We start from the raw sequence: 19263 nt of genomic DNA on the forward strand, positions 1-19263 counted from the left end.
AAGGCTCTCTCCGAAAGCTCGTTAGTGGGGTAAGGCTTCGGAGGATTTAATGGTGCCGCTCTGCAACCCCCTACTATGTGCCTGAGGGACCCGGGCTCTGCGCAGAAGCGGCATTGCGGAGAGAATTTTGTAGGGTCTATGAGGTGATTTCTGGTTGGGTGGGGGAATGTATTAACCTGTAGAGCTTGGAGGAATCGCTCCTGCTCTCTAGGTAGTGACTTGTGTGGGGGTGCATATGTTCTTCGGGTTAGCTTGTAGTGTTGTGTGATGTCTTGGTAAGAGACTAGAGGGTGCATGCGCTCAGGTTCAGATTCCTCGGCGTCGGCTCGGTGGGTCAGATCTCGAGCCACGTGGTTGGCGACCTCGTTGCCAGGAATGCCTTGATGAGCTGGCGCCCAGATGATCATGACTGATCTCGTTGGCGGCTTTGGTTGATGATCCGGAGCGTAGTAGTATGAATTCTGCCGCTAGCAAAGTTGCGGCACGCCTGTTGGGAGTCGGTCACTATGACTTCAACCTCTGTTTGGGAGAGCGCGAGGGCTATGGCCGCTTCCTCGGCTTGGAGGGGATTGTTTCGTGTGAGCGAAATGCTGCTCCGATGTTCTGTGTTGACGACTACGGTGGCTGTTGTGGCTGCGCGTCTGGAGTAAGAAGCCGCGTCAGTGTAGGCTGTAGAGGGTAGAGTTCCGTATCGCTTGTGTATGGCCAGGGCGCGGGCCTCCCTTCGCTCTGCGTGGTGCACTGGGTGCATATTGCGAGGTAGAGGACGTACGGTGATGCTTCTCCGGATGGCATGGGGTAAGCTCACAGTCTGAGGTGGCGGATGTCTCAGAGGGGCAGAGAGCCCCAGGCGTAAGAGAATGGACCTCCCAGCTTCCGTAACCGCCAGCCTTGTGCGCTGACTGGATAAATGTGCCTCGATCAGCTCCTCGGCCGTGTTGTGCACACCTAGTCGTAGTAGGCGTTCTGTGGACGTACTGATTGGCAGACCCATCGCCTGCTTATATGCCTTTCTGATCATTGTGTTGATTTTCTTGAGTTCCGTATCGTTGAGTAGTGCGTACGGAATAGCCTAAGTTATTCGAGACACGACGAAGGCTTGGACAAGCCGAAGCGTGTCCGCCTCCCCCATGCCTCTTGTCTTGGTTGTTATTCGCCGGATCATGTGCGTAACTTGGGCTGTTGTATTCTTAAGCTTTTGAATTATTATTGTATTGGTGCGATACGACTGGAAAACCATTCCCAATATCTTTACGCTCTGAGACGGAACGATGGTGTGTCCCTCCAGTTGTATGTTGATAGTGGGCGAGTCGCATGTGTGCTTCTTTCGCGGTGAGACCAGGAGTAGCTCCGACTTTTTGGGGCGCAGCTGAGCCCGCATGACCTAGCAAGTTGCTCACCACGTCTGCAGCTTCCTGCAAGCGGTTCTCCATTTCCCCAATGGACCTGTGGACGACCAGATGGTAATGTCGTCGGCATATAGGCCATGCAGGATCCCTGGGATATTATCGAGGAGCGGCGGTAGGCCTATTAGGGTGATATTGAAAAGGAGAGGAGGTCAGGAATAAGTTTATACGATATGCATTTCCGTGGTGGAACTTGTTATGCTTCTCAATTATATCAGCTTTTCTGCGCCCTTATCCTTGGACCACCTTAGTCCATTACCAACTTCTAAACATAAACCAGAATAGCGTTTTCGCCAAAGTCAGGATTTTAATTTACAGTACGTGCTCTGCACATCGGCGAAAATAAAATTTTACAGTATTGTATGCGTTAACGAGAGTTTTATAAAAATAATTTTAGGTATTCTTCCACGACCTTTTTCTATGAAAATATTTCCCAAGACGCTATAATTTCTGCATTTGTACCTAGGTGCTTAGGATTTAAATAAATGAGAAAGTTTTGTGCAAATGAAGACATAATGCGCAGATAATCCACAAATTTTGAAAGAATGCGCGATGGAGTCGATTCTTGGCAAGCTTTTGCTTCGCACCTAGTTGTCCACCGTTTGGTAAAATTCAAATGGCCCTCACGAGCGCAATGTTTTTTCGCACAGGATATTTTTGGACAATACTGTGCAATAATTGCAGAGTAGTGTGGCATATACGTGCAATATAGGTGCATTTGTTTCGGTACATTTTAGAAAGAAACGAATTGTCATCGCGCGCCATGGCTGGGACAGCTGACATGACATCACAGCTGAAATTACGTCATGCAAGCATGCCTAAACCTCTGCACTATTTTTAGCGTCAGGAGTAGCAGTTTGTTACGTGCTGGTAAGCTTACGCCTCCGTCATTTTCGTTGAGTGACTTTTATCGGCACGTTAGTGTGGCAAAGACAAACCAGTAGACAACATTAATAAAATATTATGTCGCTTCGTTTACCTGATTGGGCGGGTGGAGTTGTCATTACCGGTAGAACCATAATGCCCGGGTTTGTGGACGCCATTCTGCAGAAGGTGCACTGTACTCCGTGTCCAACCCAGTCGCATAGGATAAGGGGTTTTCGCCAGCATGACTAATGCCGTTGAGTTTAAAACCATTGCTCCAAAGACGAGAAGTGCTCCTTCGAGGGCGTACGCATCCACGAGCCCCGAGAGTACGAACTGGCTCACAATGGCCGACAGGCCGTATGAGATAAAGATGAAAGACGTTGCGACAGAGCGGTATTTGTCGAAATGTTGGAGGGTGTATATGACGGATGCCGTCAGGAATATTCCGTGTCCGAAACCTGCGCAAAGAAAAAGCTATATTACTATACCATTCTGCTAGGAATACAATCCACTTGTATTTGCTACACTATCCTCGTCTCGTGGATTTAGGAACAACACAGAGAAGGGCGTTGAAGAAAATATACGAAACATAGAGAACAAAGAAAGTTCACAAAAGTAGCACAGCGTTTTTTCGGGGCTAGTTGGTGATCTATGCTTCCTTTCGTGCCTCTGTATGTTTGTAGATTCTGGGCTAATACTGTAACAAGTACGACTCACACATTCTTATTGGACTACTGCCTTCTTTGGCTTGATGCGGTGACACCTGAACTGAGTTATCACGTGTACTTTGTTACTCGAAAGAAATACTTTTGCCAACAGCGCCTGAGAGGTCCGGAAAGTCTGGCTATTCACGGTTCTGTGACGGCCATTTCAACAATTACGCTATGTCGACGTGGGTTGCATTTGATAACCTGGAACGAAATCGAATAGCACGTAACGGAGCGTGGGGTATGCGTCCTGACTGGTGGCGATGTGCGCAGTTTCCAATAGCGCGCGACTGTTTGGATGTATGTAAAAAGGAGCGTATTGTGAAAGTCCTAGTCCATCGGCAAGCGCAATGCAGGAACTTAGCAGTGACGACCGGAAAGCAAACGAGAAGGGCAGTACTTCTCACCGTGCAACGCTCCAACGGTAACGGTCATCCAAATCATATTTGGGGCAAAGGCTGCGCTGATAAAGGCCACTGATGTTAGTATGGTGCTAAGAAGCACGACGTGGTATGTGTTGATGTACCGCTGAAATCCATAGACGCCCAGACCTGTAAGTGATTGTACGATGTAGGTACATTTTTTCATGACAAAGAAAACGGAAGCTTCAGACACCTGCCTTGCGTTGAATTTGTGGTGCCGGTCAATCATATGAAACCCTTCATTAGTATTGCAGTTCTGATTATAGCCCCGCTAAAAGCGAAATATACGAACGGGCCATTCTCAAAACCCAGCCCCCGGGTGCATCATACTGGCTGCTTTCTTTTTCAGACTAGTAGATAAGTATATGCCTTGAATTGACGATGAGCTATACGTGATGTCGTCGTTGCGTTTTTCTTGCTGTATAAAGTGAAACTAACGTGCATTGTCCAATTGGGTACACTGCATCTTCGCCGTGATCGGCATGTAAGTAAGAAGGACAATCTGCAAGAAATAATGACGTTTCCCAGCCTGTAAGAAGCGGTTTCAGTTATAGTACATCCGACCGGCAATAAATGAACTTAGGATAGGATAGGCACGGTTGGTGGTAGTCGGAGCAGGGATGTTCCCATCAACTGTATGAAGGGGGAAATTGTGGGTAAGGTCGTAAGAGACAGGCATAGAGTCGGAAATCTTTGAAACTCTGCTAAGGGACTCCATCTTAGAAAATCGAAAATTCCACGGGGAGGGTGAGGATTCTGGTTAAGAACGGCTAGCTGCAGACACTTTAAGATCTCATTGAAGTTCTTCAACTCTGCTAGTTTTCTTAAGGACAGCTTGAAGTTTGGGTAAAATTATATATAGCTCCAGCTATTAAAACAGCAAAGTAAGAAGCACCGAACAGGGGCTTTCATTAGTATCGTCGTCAGTTACCTCTGCCGCAAGCTAGCTGATTCCAAATTGCGCCTGCAAATTTCCCAATTTCATCACCCCACCTAATTTCCTGCCGCCATCGACTGCGCTTCACTTCCCATGACACCTGTTCTCTTAATGTAATGCTGCGAAGGTTATCTACCTCACGCATGTCATGAACCGCCCAGCGCAATTTCTACCTCCTTATGTTCAGAAGGATATCGAATGCCCGCATTTGTTCTCTAACTCACATTTCCATCTTTGTGTCTCTTACGCTGATACCTAATACTTCGTTGCATCGCTGGGAACATTGCTGTGAAGAATAGTAGAATTAGGATGTGCGTTATTGGCAGTAGAATTGAACATTTCATATACCAGTCCATGCATATTCGTTCATGAGCTTTTGGGTACGTCAAACATGCTGGCCCTATGAGTGCACGACATAACGCTATAGGCAATATTGAAAGCGCTGCCTGCATTCATTAAGGCAGGTCCTGAGGATCTATGAAAGGGCCAAATAATAATTTCTCGGCAAAATTAGACTGCGTGGATGAGATGTATCTTTACCAGAATTATCAAAAAAATAAAGGATCAGTCTAAGCAGAGTACGCATTTCGTGTCACCCTAAAGCCCTTTAAGAAAAAGTAAGACGCACCATCACGGTGCGTTCCGAGTAAACTCGGAACGCACCGTGATGGTGAGCCTTCTTTCCGACGCAGATGAGACGATGAGATTATTTACATGAAAAATGGTGTTACAATAACAGTATAAAACTATCGCCATCTTTAACAGAAGATGAATTCCATTGGCAAAAGAACGACGCGGATTGATGACAAAAGACGTTCTCTTTGAGTCAATAACTGGTCTAAGGTGTCGTTCGAGTTGGCTTGACAATTCACGCAACAGTCCGGAGCTCGCAGAAAGCAGCATTGTTTTACATAATTGTAAGGAACGCCTAAATAAAGCAAGGGCAGACTGCTTAAACGCACAGGAAAACCCCAGCAACCAGCAGTGTAATGAGCAAAGCTAGTTGCTAGTAAAGTATCGTAACCCTTCTAGGGAAATGGGAGAAGTTGATTAGTGTGACGAGAATTTTGTCGACATACGAGTAATGTTCGAGCTTGTGTTAGTTGTCATATTTTAGCTGGATATACTTTAATCACACTCGCACACATACATGTCAAACTTAGCCTACGCGATCCAGGAGTCTGTGTGGACCGCGAGATGGAGCATGACTTATACAGAGGAAAATTCCGTTCAAAGGCCACATGTAAGGAGCAACTGACGTTTACAGTGGAGTCGACGTTGCGGATTTGTATACTTTTCGGATAATATTTTGCCTTACTTAAGGTCACGTACAGTCGCGGAGCTTCCATTTGAGGCACCGATGCGTTAATAGACGTGTACATACAAAGCTCGAAGTCGACTTACCTGAGATGTTCGTTATTGTAGTGGCGACACTTTTCGGCCAGGACGCCTCTTCCCTGGTTATGCCGAACTTCTCCACAAAAAACACGAGCAGGAGCCCAAACCACGACCAAGGCATGCTCACCAGGAATGCGGCACCCGACAACGACAGTGGCACTCCCCAGCACTTGTCTGTGGTGGTCGGCAGCTCTCCCTGGCCTGTGTTTCAAATTTCAAGAGGGCTGCAGGGCAATCGGAGCACTCATAACGATTTATTGTCGCACGAGTACCCAGAAATTGGGCCTATGCTTAAAAACACAGGGCCGCAAACAGAGAAACGCAAAGTTGTCCTCTCTTATAGAAAACAAGGAGCGCGCGCAGGAACGCAATGTATTGGTGTTTCTCTTGCACTATTCTGATGTAAACGAGAAGAAAGGGGGCTAATCGATGGGCCTGATTTTCGTTAGTAAAATCATAAGAAGGCAGGTGGAGGCAGGAACTTGTCGCAGGTGGAGAACGATCCCACAACCTTCACATTTCGCGCGCGATGCTACAAAAATTAAGCTGCCGCGCCGCCGTTTCCCCATCCACTTTCTTCATTATTTATGTTTCCTAGTAGAAACCTGGTAGCGTTAGCCAGCGCCACCACTCAGGGACATTTGCGGCTGGATGTAGAACTACCTTTCTACCGCAGGCGTCACGAGAACGGGATATTTTTGGGTGAAGGCAACCGGCCAATAAACCCACACATGCTGCCTGAAGGCATTAATGTTTCTGGGTTTCGAGACCCTCATTATGTAATAAACGAGAAGAAAGGGGGTCAACCAAGGCACTCGTTGAGGGCCCCTCGGTTAACCCCGGTTCTTGGAGTTCACCACTTTTTTGTTGAGGTACACACTTTAGTGTGAAAAGTTACCACAGTGACAAAAAAACGACATTGGAAAGGGGTGTAGAGGGCGAAGCCTCCTGAAGAATTTCGAAGTCCTGGGCATCTTTATTGTGCAAATGATGGCCATTTTTTACGTATATCAGCCTTGCCGAAATGCGACCACCATAGCTGGTAAGTTCACCTGCGACCTATTGCTCATAATCACATCAGCATATCCTCGGAGCAGCCTCGGCGTTTGAACCGCCCCACTGACTTTGTGCTTTCGTTCCTGTTCTTTTGTTGTAGTGCTACCCTTTCCGGAAAGTGTTGAGCAGGCTTGACACAAAGCTGTTTCCACCACGAACAACCTTGTTTATGGCCATCTGCATCACTTCGGCAGATGACATTGGGGGCGCTATTGGGAGTTTATGTAGTCGACCAGGCTATGCAGCCATTTATCAATTCTTGGTTGAGTTTGGTGGGCGCGTAAAGCTAGTGGTTTTTCTCTCTCCGGTATCTGTCATTGAACCCATTCATTCAATGCACAGGGTAGCGAACTGCACCTACTTCTAATGAACAGTCCGTTCCTTGCCTGTGTTTTCTCCCTGCCCTCGCGAGCCTTTTTGACAGTTCCAATATTCCGACAGGCCATTATTTATCAAAGCCGAATGTTGTGCCTTGATAATGTTGCCATTACGAAGGCCTAACTTACTGTATTGCATTGTATTCGCGCGACAGCAACAGAAAACTGCGCGCCATTATAAATGCGACCGCAAGCGACTGTTGTGCAATGTTCGATGATACATGCATAGATGTAGTTGACTGGGAATGACCACAGTGGTGCCGATTTGATGGCCACCCAGGGCTACGCCGCTGCGGTTCGGTTCTCAGTTTTGAATATGGAAGAAGGTTCGGCTAATAAGTGCGATCCCTTGATGCACGCCTTCTGAAGGAAGGCACGGGGGTGGATGGGCGCTAGTGTCTGTACTTGTGTGCCTTCGTTCTCCCGTCACACTAATTAATAATGAGTGAGAATGAATAAACTGAATAAATGACTGGACAAAATGTGAATGAATAAAGCATCAAAGGGGTACTTTCATGGTTTGCTCATTCTCATTTAATTTCCGCAGTCACACATCACCTCCTACGTAGTATATATAGGCGAGCATGTGTACCAATAGAAAGTGTGCCAATAAAACAGGCAGTTCAAAAAAAAAAGATTGGAACAATATATCTATATACACTTATCAATGTATTTTGTGACACGAACACAAGGTACTGCAGAAAGATAAAGTAAAATTCCAGAAAACCAGCCAATAAACTTATCATACGCTGCTTACATATAAAAATGTCCCAAAATTGATATTGTCAGAAAAAGAGGAACATCTGTTGATGAATTGATGACGTCGAAATTTTAGATAATTTCAAGTTTGGGCTGCAAAGTCGACATTCCAAGTTCAAGCCCACCAAGGTCTGTGATGACCATTATGGTTGCATTGTTTCTGCTAGAGATTTCGATATATCCAAACCAAAATTAACACTCCTGGAAGCTCTGGAACGAGGTGTGGATGGTTTATACGAGTAGTAAAAAACAGGGACACAGCGGTGCTGGTCCTGTCATCATTCTAGCGCAAAACTCGAGCAATTGCAATGGCTCTTGGTGCTCATCCTCTTTGGATCGCTTGTAGGAATTACATTATTCTTCTAATATGGCACGGAATATCTTGAAAAATGCTGTAGCCTTACGAACCTCTAAATTTTCTGTTGCCATTTTATGCTAAACGAAACATTCGTCTAAAGAATTCATGGCGACCGTTCTGATCAATGTTTTATACTGTGGCTGGTATGTTTCTGCCCAAGACATTTTTTATAGCGTCTCATCTGGACTGCTGCAATATTTTAGCATATTTTGAAGTCGCGCATCTCCAAAGTGGTGTGGTGCTAACAAGAGATAGCCATATCTCGTCGGCTTCAATTTCGAAGATAACGAAGTGCCCTAAATTTAATAAATAACACGGCAATCAACTTATTATTACCTGAACATAAATATCAGCCCTTCAGGCTAATTTTAGCTGTTTGCATCGCTCTGATATTCTGTATATGTACATACCCTAGCGGAGAAAATCACACAAGTGGCCGACGCTCGGAACGCTTTCTTTTGCCTCATATTCTTTTATCTCTCCGTTTATTTCCCTTTCTCATGCGGCCTTGCAAACTGCATCTTTTACACTCGGTTACGCTAAAACGTTCCTGTGCGGCTCGTAAGCGGGGATGCGTAAACTTGCACATGGAATCGATGACGTTTGCTCTGGCGGTTGTGAAGGTGGTTAATGATGAAAACAACAGTCAACAGGACTGGGAATGTCGTCGTCGTCGTTGAGGCTGCGGGCAAGTGATTTGTCGTCGTTGAGTCTTCCAGCGCACAACTTCTCTGGCGATTGGCACAGATGGTTGCGCTCCTCTCGACTCTCTTGGAGTCAGTTTTTCGCCACAACAACGGGTGGAGCTGTTGACATACGACTAGGACACCGATAGTGCTGGCGATGTCTTTGTGGCCGCCGCGAGAGAATGCTTATGCATGTGCCTGCTCCATTGATGCCTTCTCGAGAACAGTTTGGGTAGCGCTTGCCAACCTACGATGTCACGCGCACGTTTTCTTCTTTGTTGAGGTGCGAGCCAGCAGCGCTTCAACTGAAGTGAAGCATATGCTCGCGGGTCTTGCGCCTTCGACAATGCACGCTGGCATTGTCGGCCCTGCCTTGCACTGGCAACACAAAAACACATAGAGGGGTCGGCTAAAACGACCCCTCTATAGTCGGGCGCACCGGCGCAGCCAACGTAACCGGCGGCTTCCAACGCGCCCCGACGGGCCCGGCGCCGATATGGCTCCTGAGCCATTCGCGCGTCGGAGTCGGCGGAACTCTGGCACCACAATGCATTGCGCGCGAAGAAAAAGGCGCCAACACAACTCCGCAGACAGCTTTTGCGGACGGCGCGCGACTTGGCGAACCTCCTGCGCATGCTCCGAAGATAGCAGCCTACGACACGCGCGTTGAAGTATAGAGGGGATGGCATCTCGGCTGGCGCAGCGCAACCGACGTAGGGTGACTGACCGCGAACGAGGCTCACCCGCGCGCCGATAACGTCGGACTATAAACGGGCCTTTACGAAACGTCTAGTGCGTCGTGCCGAAAATGCGGCTTCCATGAAGGCTCTCGTCCAGTTTACGCCGTGACTGTGCTGCGTGTCCTGCGCAGGCATGTGACATTTTTTTTAAATACAGTAAGTTGCGCGCTATCTCGCTCTCGCCTAGAAGCCCTTTTAGGCGGCCTTCATTTGCGGTAAGAGCTGCTGCTCAGTTACTCTTCGGACAGTCAATGACTTCCCTGACATACCTAGAAAGTTATGGCCGTTAAACGCACGCATTTCTGTGTGTTTGATACATCCGTGACTCATGTACAACTTCTTTTGCTATTGTAACAAACGAACAGTAATTTACGGCTGAATGATAGGTTGCGTTACATGAAATTATCAAATAGATTTGGCTACCTTCCCAAGGAACGTGAATGTTTGCTGTCTTCCATTATAATTAGTCGTTCAAATCAAAATCGATAACGAGTGTAGGGCGCCTGGAGGACCACCGCACTCTAAAAACAGAGTGTTCCGGGCACTCTCTTTAAAGGAGTATATGCTTTTCCCATATTTCACTCTCTTTTTGAGAGTAGATCGACCCTCTTTGAGACAGAGTAGCTTAACCCCTCTGACAGAGTTTTGTTACTCCACCACAAGGAAGTGCTAGTGCTCTTCCGCAGAGTGCTTATACTCACCACACCGGGGTAACGGTACTCCCACAGACAGAGTGTTTTAATTCTCTAAGCCGAGTACTTCTACTCCTCCAAGCCGAGTGTTTCTACTCCCGAAAACAGAGTGCTAGTACTCTTCCCAATTGTGTGAAAGCACGATGTAGATCCATGGCCACGTTAAAAGGGATTCGCAATATATACATGTGGGCAATTATTGATTTCTTGATAAACAGCTCCTGCACTTATGCTTGGTGAATGGGATGTAATGTGTAGTCGCCGAGTTCCTTAAATGAAACATTTTCTCTTAAAAGGTCAAAATCTTTATTGATAAGTCACAAGACAAACTTAATATAATTTGAGAAACATACTAACACATAAAATCAGATTACAATGATGCCCATGAACTTTAAAACACATATTGTAATTTATTATAAGTATGTTCATGAATGTTTCATCGGTATTACAGGGTAGAAATATCGTTTATTTTACTGGCTACACCTTCTCGAAAACAAAGAGTACAATGCAAAGTTAAACATAGAGCAACAAACATGTGGAAACTGACAAAGTAGTGACACTATGATGAAAGACAAATATGTGCCCCATTACTGGGCAGCAAATGCATTTCTGGCACAAAACGCATGCACTTATATGGCAGTGGTTAGCAGATGAGCTGCTAAGCAGGGGGCAGGTACGTGGATAAATTGTGCAATAAACTTTTTTATGTGCCGTATTCTAAGACAGCAGCTAATTTGATAACAGCCTGCAGAGTGTATGGATGTTTCTGGCTGAGAGTACAGTGCATTTCGAAATGTGTTCTATATTCTCATGTGAGGCCGCAGGTCTAGCTAGCTTTGCTTATATTTCACATGAAGTTATTCATGTATGGTCTGCACCCGATTGTTTCTAAGTGTGTTTTGTCGTGGTTCTGCAGCAATATCCTGCGCGGTCTCAAAGCGGTAAGGAGGCGTATCGTACTTCCTATTTGGTTGGCCTCCTCACAAAAGTAATTTCCAGGTGCTGTTGGGATTGATCCGTTACACTCTGTCACAAATTATTAAAACTAAATTTACAATATTATCTAGTATGTAGCAAATGAGTATAAAGCTACAAGAAGCATTGGCATTAAAATCTTGCACAAAAAATTTCTTGTTATATACGTTAGCTTATTCTTACCTTTATGGTAAGAATAAGCTTTATGGTAAGAAATTTTATTTTGCTTTACAGAAATTATGTCTACAGAAGCCATGAAAATAAGGGGCTCTTGCTTAACACTATATGTCCACATCCACCAACTGATTAACAAGTGTTCTACTGAGGTGCTCTCAGTTTTCATTGAATGCATCTCTACCTCCACTAGCATACTTGGTTGGCAAGTAGATTGAGTAACTCTAATCAAAATATCACATGCCTGCCAGAAGGTATTGTACGACTATTTTACAGGAGGAGAAACTACAATTTTACATTTATTAAATAATTTTCAAATCCAAGTGACTCTCCGGCTTCTAAGACGTAACTTGTGTACCACGTGTACACAGTTAAAGGCCTTAATTGCTCCTTGCTTTCGCTTCGGGAGGCACGAGCGGTTCTAATGAACTCATGAGAGCGTACGTAAAAGATTATGACTTCTTAAACATGGGATTCGCTTGCCCTTATGCTTCCCATTTCTCGAACCTAAAAGGAAGCGATACTTCTAAAATTCGGTGTAAAAAATAGATAAAAGGGAGGACATGAAAATCTGTCTGCTTCATGTACCATTTAAAATACAGAAAAAGAGTGGTTTGTATTTGCACCCTCGAATTCACAAGCTGTTAAATGTAAGCTATTAAAGCTGGTAAATGTATGTAAGCACCTAACCAAGCATAAGCTGTTACGCTCTTACGGATAGTGGCAAGTGATAAAATCACACGCAGTTATCGCGACGACTGGCTTTTTCAATTGACATCGAAAGACACAGCGCGCTTGCCTAGTGCTTTGTGAATCGCGTCGGCTAAGCGCCGGTGCGACTTCCTGGCGATAGCGTGTCATGCACGCAGAATGTGCGCGTAAGTTAGAATTCACTTAACGTTGAGGATTTGTTGTTATATCCAACGAATGACGAACGACTGTCGTGTTTTCGCGGCGACGCGAGATGGCTGACACACGGTCTTCCTTGGATAGCCTTCTTTGCTGCTCGCTGGACGGATCACCTTTCTCGGGTGTTGTGCTGTTCCGCGATGTTGAGAGCGCGCGCGGTGGAGCGACTCCGAGTGAAAAAGGAGAGCGCTCGCTCCCCGTGCTTTTGAACTGTGGCTGCATGTTCTCTAAGAAGCAAAACGGCGTGTTCTTTGCTTAGCGTGCGTGAGTGACACATCGTCATGTTCGAGGCCGGCCCCCTACAGTGGAAGCAGAAGCTTACGCTACGTTTGGTTCTCTATATTGCCGCAAGAGTAGAACGGGCATTCTACTCACTCTTAGAAGGGCAGAGAGAAAAGCACATTGCATTCTCTCCTTGCTGACATAGTAAACAATGTATTTCACTCCACTCGACATTTTGCGAGAGTAAGATAACGCTTTGAAGAGTAAATCGGTCGCTTCACTCCTACCTAGTTTTTACAGTGCATATGTTGGCCGAGAAATTGAAACGGTGCATCTGCAGCTCTATGTCGATGAGCAGTTTTCACGTTTACGCCAGAGAATCACCGAAGGAGGACTTTTCAATTTTTCGTGTTCCCTTTTGTGAGCGCCTTCCTAGCTCCCATAGCAATGAAGCGCTGCGCTTCATAGAGGGCACATACCTGAGCATCTCGGCATGGAGCAAACACAACCTTGCGAGCAAGGTGTTCTTACGCTACAACACCACCCTTCCATCCAGCGCCCCCATCAAGCGGGTTTTCAGTGGCACTAAAAATGGCTTCACAAAAAAACAAGTGAAGATTACAGGAAAAAAAGTTGAAAGGCTATTCTTAGTGAAGATCAGCAACGTATGAAGGACTTCAGAGCGCGCTTTGAAAGAGTCAGGCCAGCCGATTCTACATACTGTATTAGTCCAACGTTAACAAAATGAGGCAGGAAAGTAACGTTAAGTAATGGAGTATGCTTTAGTGGGTAGTAACTGGTAACTGGTATGAATTATATTTTTAAAGAGGTGATTGTAATTATAATAGGTTACTTTGTTTGAAACATGAACAAGTCTGATAGACGAGATAGATAGATAGATAGATAGATAGATAGATAGATAGATAGATAGATAGATAGATAGATAGATAGATAGATAGATAGATAGATAGATAGATAGATAGACAGACAGACAGACAGACAGACAGACAGACAGACAGACAGACAGACAGATAGATAGATAGATAGATAGATAGATAGATAGATAGATAGATAGATAGATAGATAGATAGATAGATAGATAGATAGATAGATAGATAGATAGATAGATAGATAGATAGATAGATAGATAGATAGATAGATAGATAGATAGATAGATAGATAGATAGATAGATAGATTTCACCTGCTCATAGTAGGTAAATAATGCTAATCCCATTCAAACGTTTTCACCCTGGAGGGATGATACGCGATGGACAAACTTCAGTGCATCTATTTCGTCTTAACACATAGACACGGTGTTGGCTGTTCGCCTTTGACGTTCGCCTTATTTAGAATGATATTACTCAGGCCAGAACCGCTTTTCTCAGCGAGCCGTACGGAGTACTCTTAAGGATTTCATGCGTGCAAAATACGTCCCGTAGCTGAGCGGGCGCTGTTTCTTCTAGTCAACAGTGCACTTGCGGGCTGTGGCGCCCCGGGATGTCACTCTCGCTTAGAGATTGCACACCGTTCAAAGGGTCGAGGGTTCAAGTTCATTTAGGAGCATTGGCTATGAAATGGGTTTATTATTCCATGTTATAACTACAATAGAATTTTTGGGCTGCTGTAGAGTAAGGGCAGATGAAAAATCAAATTAAAGTTTTAAATAATATCAAATATATCTTTAATCGGTAAGCACAACTTATTTCCCAGACCGACAAGGTGCAGCGCTTGGTATTACATTAAAAAATTTGGAGGACGCTTAAGCTTCCCCTGTAAGAGTCGAACGCGATAGCATTCAATGATCCCTGAGCTCTTCTGACGCTTCCCAGCAACTGGGGCTTATGGAACCGGAATGTTTACCGGGAAACGCTGGCGGCGAACGCTAATCACGAAGACGAGCCTTCTGCTAGAAATTCTGCCTCTGACATGGGCCGTATTGCGGCGGAGGCGAACACCATCTGGAGGTGTGGCAAGGAACCGGGCGCGCCGCTTTACGGAACTTCACATTTGCGTGCCCAAATCTGAGAGGGCATGGCCGCTCTATGTATAGCAGAAACGCTAGAAAAGTGCTTGGTGGCTTCATTTTTTTTTTCAGAATTTTCGCGTAATAGAATTCTGTTTTCTTGTATATTCAAATTGCAGTCTGCCGCCTATCATGTCTGTAGGTTGCGTGCAAGTCGTACTTTACAATTTTTCGACACATTTACGTTTGGGAAATTCAGTACAGTAACTTTTCTTGCGCCACACGGAGTGCCTGGGTATGCGTGGTTCCAAATTGTTCTGGCTGAAACGGCATCCAACGGTGGACGCGGGAGGCCGACGCTCTAGCGTTAATAATGGTTAGAGAACACAAATTACTGTTACTAGAAATTTTGTGCATGAATGTAGCATAGCCTAGCTTTAAGTCTTCGACAAATATCTCCGTCATCCAATGTCGCATGACGATGTGGAAATCTCTTGTGCGCAGCGACTCTTGTTTTGTAGGCTAGAGCAAGGGCCATGACCTGAATGACAAACGTTCGAGATAGCACCGATACGGTGCAAACTGGCTGCATCAGCACAGTTGCGGTTCTCCTCTACGCTGTCGCACACTTTGGCGTGGTTGGATAAGTTTGATGCAGTGTTGTTTCACGCGTCACTGCTTCGCAGTGACGTGTGAAACAACACGGTTTCGTTGACCTCGGTAGTTATGTTCAGAAGCACGCAGCCATGAAAAAATAACTGTATTATAATGTGAAGCAAACGTACTTTTGCTTTTCTTCATGTCACAATGTTCTACGATAAAATAAAGAGATTGCGTTCTTTTCAAGAGTTTCAAGGGTGTCGTAAAAGTCGTGTAATAGGTTCTAACATGATAAAATTTAGGTGTTAACGTTATAAAGAAAAGACAGATGGCTGCGGAAGATACCAAGACACCGAAAAAAAAAACCTGCCGAGGGACGCAAAGTAACAGAAAAAAAGTTGTGTAGAAGCCATCGACCACTATTACCAGTAAAAACAAAGAAACTAACTATTCGTGAATGCTCTTCGCTCGATGAAAAACTGATCCGTTGGATGGCACGTGTTCGTTACAGCGACAACACCAAGCTATGCTTGTTTCATTGCGTATTTTCATTAGAAAGGCGCGCGTAAACCAGTCCATCTGCAGCGATAGCATAAATGCCTTTGCATATAAACCAATTTGCATGTCACGAGCAGTGCTAGCCCAGGCGCAGAAATGCGAGTGTAATCACCCTGTCCCGTCGGAGCCGTATACCACGGCTGCCACATGGGGAGAGAGCGCCGGGAGGAGAGTTAAGCTGTCGTTGCTCTCTTTCCTCTTTCTTTTGATCGCGATAGCAATTTTTTTATATGGACACTCAAGGTGCGTTCGCTCCGTAGGTGCCATCGCCGCCGCCGTGCTGTCCCACGCAGGGGTTAGGTGTCCGGAAACCCGACAGACACTCCTGTTCGCTTTGTTGCAAGAACGACCAAGCCAACTGAACGCAACCTGGCGCTCCGCTCAATCGGCTCTTCAGTGAAACGAAGGCAGTGTTCCGCTTTCCGCCGCTCGCGAGACCGTTGGGCGTACGAGCCCCAGGTGCCATGCTGTGCACCTGTGTCCACGCGACACCCTGTTGCGCAGAGTAATCCGAGCCATATGGACTGGACACTTCAATTCACGAACGCTTACGGTTTTGCCTCACCTCGTATGGGAGACTCGTAATAGATATCGAGGTCGTGTTTGTGCGACGCAACAACTTTTTCACGTGCTGCATCGCCTGCAACATATCGCCTCCCTCCCTATTCAGCGAGCACATTCTGAGGAGCTTCAGCCCAACAATAAACGTTGCTGTTGCTTTGAATTGTTCTCCCCACTTCGGGCGAAACGTTCACATTTTATATTCAGTACTTCCATTGTGAATGACTTTCATCCATTCACGCACATATACATTTAGGGGGAAATTCAGTTTTAACTCGTGGCTACCCTGTTATCACTTTTCACAACGTGAGCTGTTTAGATTTTAGATAGAAGCATTTTCATAGAGGGAATAATTTTTATAGAACAAATGTACGGCCAGAAAACCGACGTGACGAAGTGAAGAAGCGTTTCGCGCTGTGGAATGCCACGGTGAACAGCTACGGAGTCGGACGGATGCCGTTGCCCCCTACCAAATTTGATGAGGGTCGGTTAAACTGGATTAAGCTTAGTACAAATTAGAGGAAGGTGGAATAAAGTAATTGAGGCTGACACAGCGTAGAGCAAGATGGACCAAGGTGGAGTTTTTTTAAGGTGATAACTGACACAAATCGTAACATTTTCGCATTCAAATCACGTAAGGATACTTAAGTGACTGTCATTTTTTTAATCTATTAAGCATAACAGCTCTTCCACTCTGCCCCCTTTCATTACCATGGTGCTGTCCTTGGCACCAAGTAACAATTTTCACGCCATTAGGCAAAGACAGTTGAAATTTTCCAAAGTACGCATTAAAGGAATGGTTTTAGAAGTTACCTTTATTATTGTTGCGGGAAGCTCCGGCACTGAAATGGTCCACTGATATTTCTGTAAGGTAACCATTGTAAAGGAATTCGGGTGGCTCCTCTGATATAATGTAGTGGTTGGCCATGGTCGATGGGCCTTCTTTAGGTGGTGGCATCCTGCATTGTTGTGAACTTTCATTATTGACAACGAGGAATCAGTCGCGGTCTAGAATATAGCCGGGTTTAATAACTTCAGAAAGAATTTCATGTTAAGAGCTTTAAAATGCTTATCTAATTGGAAGCCATGCTAAACTTTCGGACGTTCCCGGAACACTGAGGAGCGCAGATTGTGTGAAAGAAGAAACAAATTTGGGCTGCTTTGCATTAAACTTAGAGGGGTAAATATGAGAAAGGTAAACATACGATAGAACTGCAGCCTTATTTGAGACCGAATAGGAAATAAAAATAACTGTGGCACAGTGGTTCACTGAGGTGTTTACTAACTACATTTTATGAACGCAGCACGCATGTCAATAATACGAAATACACATGGTTTGTGGTATACACCGTGGCTATTTACGATGCTAAAGATAAAAGATACATTTGCAGTATAATACCAAGGTTGAGCATGTTAAATGAAATTGAGCATCAGCACATAAATGCAATAACGTCCTCTTTAAAGCGGACATAATGCCGAGGAGAACAAAGAGAAACATCCCTACTCCTCTTTGGGAACTGATTATCCAGTACAAGAGCTTTAAGTTAATATTTAGTCAGAAACAGAACAATCGCCATTTCGCCGGTTGCCCAATACTCTGCAAAGCACGCTACTCTTTCTGCACCCTTCTGTAGTGTTCTTTTTTTTTACAGAGTTGAGCTCTCGTTCCGCATCGCTTGCATTTATCAGACACGGCGTTCCGTTAGAGTCAGCTCTAATCAAAACTGGCATATTTTAAAAAGCACCCTGACATATTATTTACTAAGTTGATGCGCTAACCACGCATCTTCACTAGACCTTCCAAACATTTTACATGGTGAAGCACACACATCTGGCACAGCAACCAGACTGTGGCCGCTCCCTTATGCGCTCCCTGCAGGGGGCACCCCTTTGTCAGCACAATACGTACACGCGTAATTCAAGGAAAGAACTTAGTTGAAATACACCCTCTTCATTTCCTTGTTTGTTTATTGCACATTGTAAATGTTGGGAGCCAATAAAATATTTCGCCGGCTTTGGTACCACGCTAACCTGTCATTTTATTTTGTTTTCCACCTTGTTCTTGGGCTGTCAAACTACGGATTTACATGACTCGCCCCGTGATATAGCCTGGTCCACGAGATCAACAGCAGTCAAATATTGCCAGGTTTCAGAGCAGAAATGCGACGGCAGAATTAGCAGAATTAGAGAAGATAATTAGAAAATAGAATAGCATGCGACACTCTATGTCGCCTCGAAAGTTTGAGCCGTATGATTACCCAAAGTATGCCGAAGCATGCGGAGAATCTCAACAAGGCCTGACAGTTACCGTCGATGAAAGTCGCAACTGACATACAAGGTCTAGCGGCCCAAAACCGCAACCTGGCTATGACACGTGCCAACAATGTTTTTGGAAGGTTCACAGAAATTAAGTAGAAGAATATTTTATACTGTAGAAAACTCACCTCAGCCGTATAATCCTCAGAACGCCTGGAGATCCCAAGGCATCTTTCGAGAGAGAGTCAGCGCTACCTACGACGAACTAGCTCTGTCGCCAGCACGCGGATAAAATGTATAACTGGAGCCTAACCTTGGCGGCGACCCATTGACCGATAAACCAAGGCCCTCGCACGTGTCGAGCATGAAAGGTGCTGCGATAATGTACCTATCACGAATATTTGCGCTACCATGGATACCTGTATCTACCTTCGTCACTTCTATGCAGGAGACAACAAGGGCGATAAGCATGTCCGGATCTATTTTGGAAACATCAGCCAGTTCTGATTTTATAACCAACGCGCTTCTATCGTTAAATATAAGAATGCGCATAGGTTTAGGGCAGCTAGCAAGAAAGATAATATAAAATACAGGATTACCCCGTGTAAAGCGATATTCAACAAGTCATGACGTTTTAGA

At 45.2% G+C, this 19263-nt stretch overlaps 1 protein-coding gene across 4 annotated transcripts in view; it reads right to left on the reverse strand.

Moving 5' to 3' along the window:
* The window catches only part of LOC135908245 (monocarboxylate transporter 12-like), a 30906-nt gene extending 11938 nt beyond the window's left edge, over positions 1-18968 (reverse strand). For 2 of the 4 annotated variants that reach the window (XM_065440011.1, XM_065440008.1), the window contains exons 1-5: positions 18813-18968; positions 17182-17327; positions 5744-5938; positions 3388-3531; positions 2386-2731 (exon numbers count right to left, since the gene is read on the reverse strand). In XM_065440011.1, the coding sequence (XP_065296083.1) occupies positions 2386-2731; positions 3388-3531; positions 5744-5938; positions 17182-17326 (830 nt within the window). In that variant the 5' untranslated portion in view covers position 17327; positions 18813-18968. Of the gene's footprint in view, positions 1-2385; positions 2732-3387; positions 3532-5743; positions 5962-17181; positions 17328-18812 lie in introns of all 4 variants that reach the window. The other 2 variants (XM_065440009.1, XM_065440010.1) reach the window with 2 other exon arrangements.
* Between the last annotated feature and the right edge of the window lie 295 nt (positions 18969-19263).

The sequence above is a fragment of the Dermacentor albipictus genome, chromosome 2 (genome assembly GCF_038994185.2).
Source record: "Dermacentor albipictus isolate Rhodes 1998 colony chromosome 2, USDA_Dalb.pri_finalv2, whole genome shotgun sequence".
In the NCBI taxonomy this organism is placed as follows: Eukaryota; Metazoa; Arthropoda; class Arachnida; order Ixodida; family Ixodidae; genus Dermacentor; species Dermacentor albipictus.